The 3,832-nt window shown below is 45.7% G+C and overlaps 1 protein-coding gene across 1 annotated transcript; it reads right to left on the minus strand.

Annotated features, from left to right (window-relative positions):
• Positions 1 to 229: 229 nt before the first annotated feature.
• Positions 230 to 1,888, minus strand: LOC125529750 (BTB/POZ and MATH domain-containing protein 1-like). The gene is made up of 2 exons (XM_048694168.1): positions 1,684 to 1,888; positions 230 to 1,600 (listed from the first exon to the last, which is right to left on the minus strand). Exon 2 carries the CDS (start codon positions 1,591 to 1,593, stop codon positions 538 to 540), a length of 1,056 nt encoding a protein of 351 aa, XP_048550125.1. The 5' UTR covers positions 1,594 to 1,600; positions 1,684 to 1,888; the 3' UTR covers positions 230 to 537.
• Positions 1,889 to 3,832: the final 1,944 nt, after the last annotated feature.

Raw genomic sequence — 3,832 nt, forward strand, 5'->3', positions numbered from 1 at the left:
CACTTGTTGAAATCTCTAGAAAGACAAATATTTAGGAACGGAGGGAGTATATTCTTGCTACTTAAGGAATTTTAAACATCCTACTTCAGTAATAGTGAATTGTTCCACAAGAACTAAAATTTCTTCCACTATTAATTATGAATTATCATTAACACTTCAATTACCAATTTTCGTGGAATAGAAATTTAGTGCCCGTGCTGGAGCACTAAATTAAATCACAATGAAGGGGTTACTGAAAGCAGTAGGTTCTGCATTACATGAGTCATAGAAACACAAGTTACTACTACTTGCATAAACAGAGACTACTATTGTATCACCTGGTGGCAGTAATAACCATACAAGGAGATAGATACTAAATCACAGCAGGTTGCACATAAACAAGTTAGGGGAACATAAGCTACTATAATACATTCATCCATAACAGGCACAACCAGAGACTAACCTACCCGAGACGTAAGGCAACTAGACAAGCACAAAGAGAGACTACCCATCACTGAAATTTGGACCTCTGATAGCACCGAACTATGTATCAGCTCTTTATCCGACGCGCAGGCTCGACTTGAGAAGGTCAGCCAACACCGAAGGGCAGCTTGCCGCCAGGTACTTGTACCCCTCCGTTGCCAACACAGCATCAAGAACCTCACGATTTCTAATGATGAACTGGACGCACTTCGCCTTGAGCCGTGGACAGTTGTGCTGCTCGGCAAGAGCCAGAGACGTCGCTGCAGTGTCGACATTGATGCCATCAGAGAGCTTGCCTTCGCAGATCAGCTTGAGCCTGTCCAGCCCGTATCTGTCAGCAGCTGCAAGCAAGTGCTGGGCTAACATTGTCACCTCCTCACCCTTCTCGTCGAATTCAGCCACAGTGTCAGTGTAGATGTAGTGAAGCAGGGCCTTGAACACCGCAGCCTCCATGTCCTCGATCACCACACTCTGTGAGCATTTCTCCTTCATGTCTCCAAAGAACTGAGCCATGAAAACCGGAGACCTCGCAGCCAGTATGCTCTTATGCGCGGCAAAGGACTCGCCGGACACGAGGAACGTGACGTCTGCCCCGGCCTCGCTCTGCAGGAGTAGAGCCAGGTGCCGGCCCAAGTTTGAGGATGGCACCGGCACTTGTTCGACAGGGTCCGTCACCATATCAGGCAGCTCCTTAAGAACCTCAATGCTGCATTCCATTGTGAAGGAATCGCCTCGGAGAAACGCCGACGCCGCCAGCGCGCGCCGCCCGACGACCGCCGCCTTGGTCGAGCATTCCTGGGGGCGACTGAACACCTTTGAGATGCTGATTTCATTGGACGGTTTGAGTATCCCTCTTGGGTCGACCAGCCGGCAGCCTATGGCCGCCCTCACGCTGCCCCTGCGGGGCTTGCTGAGGAAGGCCACCTCCAGCACCACGTACGCGCCGCCCCCGCCGCCGGCAGAGCTGGTCATCGCGGGGTAGACGCGGACCTCCCACTCGTACCCGTCGAAGGTCCACCTAGATCTGACGCAGTCGTCGTGGTCCATGCTCTCGGTCAGGCTGAAACCGTCGATCTTGAGCAGCCGCACCGAGCGCGCGACGGCGGTGAAGTTTATGCAGGTGTTCTCCATGGCGTTTCTGGGTGGAGACGAACGCGTGTGAGGAGGATTCAGTAGGCAACGAGAAAGGCGTGAGGGCAGAGGGCGCGAAGGGCGGCTCACCGGCGCCGCTGGAGGCTGGGTACGAGGACCGACGTCGGCGAGGCGGACCGACTGGCCTGCGGGCGTCCGCTGTGGCGGATCTGGCCGGATTTGGGGGAGGACGACGAGCCGGAACCGCGTTTGGCTGGTGGAGGTCGGCGGCGCCGGGGAGGAGAAGGTGGAGGTGGTGAGTGAGGAGGATTCCGACTGGACTGCCAAAATTGACGGTGGGAGACTGATTGGGCAAAGCTCACCAAACGGGCCAGCCCGGCACGGTTAGTAAACAGGCCGTGCCTTGCCGGCCGGCATGCTGCAGTCTCGAGCCCAGGCACGGCCCAACTGCTATTCGGGCCAGCACGGGGGCACAACAGGCACGGAAGTTTATGAAAAGCAAAAAATGTCGTTGTTTTTATGTGGACATTCTCTTTTCTTCACACAGGATTGTTTTTTATTTTATTTTTGCGGAATAATTCTTGTATTACTCAATCAAAACACGGTTACAGTCATGCTTAACAGCGTCCAAAACCGCATCTGGTCCTGACCCAAGCCACACAACAATTCAGCCTTGAGTCCTCCCAAAGTTGGCCAAAACATGACTAGAATTATTACAACTACGATGGATATGAGTAATACAAGAACTACGTTCGGACATACTATCTTTAATCTCTCTAGTAAGACTTTGACGTCAGATCGAACATTTGTTATGGCAATTTGTGTTTGGCGTGAGCCGTAAGGATAGCATATTTAGTTTGCAGGCACGGAATTTCCTGACAAAAAAGGAACTGAGACGGATTTGCCATACTCATCAACTAAACTTGTCATTCTCGACAAAATTGTTATGAGAAGATTTGATTTACCATGCCTAAAAATCTAACGTTTGTTAGATATTCTGGTCTTTTTATAAAGATTGACTGACTGTGACAAAACAATTGTCAAAAAAGACGGTTTCGCAGGTTTTTAACAGCAAAGGATCCTGAAGGATCACGGAGATTTATTCATTAAAACCTACTCCCTTCGCCCATAATATAAGAACATTTTTAAGCTTTGTAGTTTCAAAAATGTTCTTATAGTGTGAGAGACAGAGGGAGTAGCGTACAACACATCTTACAAAAGGACCCAAAAGAAACAAAAAGGTACAACCAAGTCCCTGGACTTCTGTAAGAAGGACGGGGTCAGACACCACCACAATGAATTCGCCTCGCCATTGCCAGGGAACAAGCCACTTGGGGCAACGAGGGCGCCATAGTCGAAGCCATGGCTACCGACAAGAAAAAGAAATCGGCGATGGAATCATGATGTCGGTCGGCCTAGGTTTTCATAGGTTTGAATAGTACTACATAGCTACCGGCCACCAAATTGTTTTTCATTCGTTGAAGTAACTTGTTTTCTACCAGCTCTACTGCTAGCTCAAAAAGAATACTTCCATCATTTCTATTTGAGAAAGTACATTAAATCAAAAGATGTGCAAGGATTTAAAGATGATATAAATCAAACAAATCATAAATTGTGAAATTTTTAAGGATTTCAAATAATATTCATGCATTTTAAAAATGGTTTGCAAATTTTAAAAATGTTAACAGACCTTGAAAAGTTCATGAACTTTAAAAATTATTCATGAAATTTAATATATGTTCATTGGTTTTAAAAAATGTCATGATTTTTAAAAAAATCATGAATAAAAATGTGAAATAAAAAATCAAAATAAAAAATAAAAAAGAATATTAAAACCAAAAGAGAAAACAAAGTAATAAAAAACTAAAAACTAAGCAATGCCTTGTAGAACATGCTCAAATAGAGGGAGCTTAGTATCTCAAAGATTTTAAACCAAAGTGAGTTTAAGGGTTGTTAGTTTAAAATGGACTTCTAACGGGTAACATCCACATTTGCAAAAAGAAAGAAAAATGGTGCAACATAATGCATTTTTATTGCTAGTGAATGACAGGAAATAAATTTGTGCACAGAAAGTGGCCTTGTTAGCCCACCACGAATGTCCTCTTGTCACACAAAATGTGTATTACTCCCTCCGTTCGGAATTACTTGTCGCAAAAATAGATGTATCTAGACGTATTTTAGTTCTAGATACATCCATTTTGTACGTCTAGATACATCCATTTTTGCGACAAGTAATTCCGAACGGAGGGAGTACTTCAGAAGGAAGAAATGCAAAATG

This window comes from Triticum urartu, unplaced genomic scaffold (assembly GCF_003073215.2).
Source record: "Triticum urartu cultivar G1812 unplaced genomic scaffold, Tu2.1 TuUngrouped_contig_5816, whole genome shotgun sequence".
NCBI classification, from domain to species: domain Eukaryota; kingdom Viridiplantae; phylum Streptophyta; class Magnoliopsida; order Poales; family Poaceae; genus Triticum; species Triticum urartu.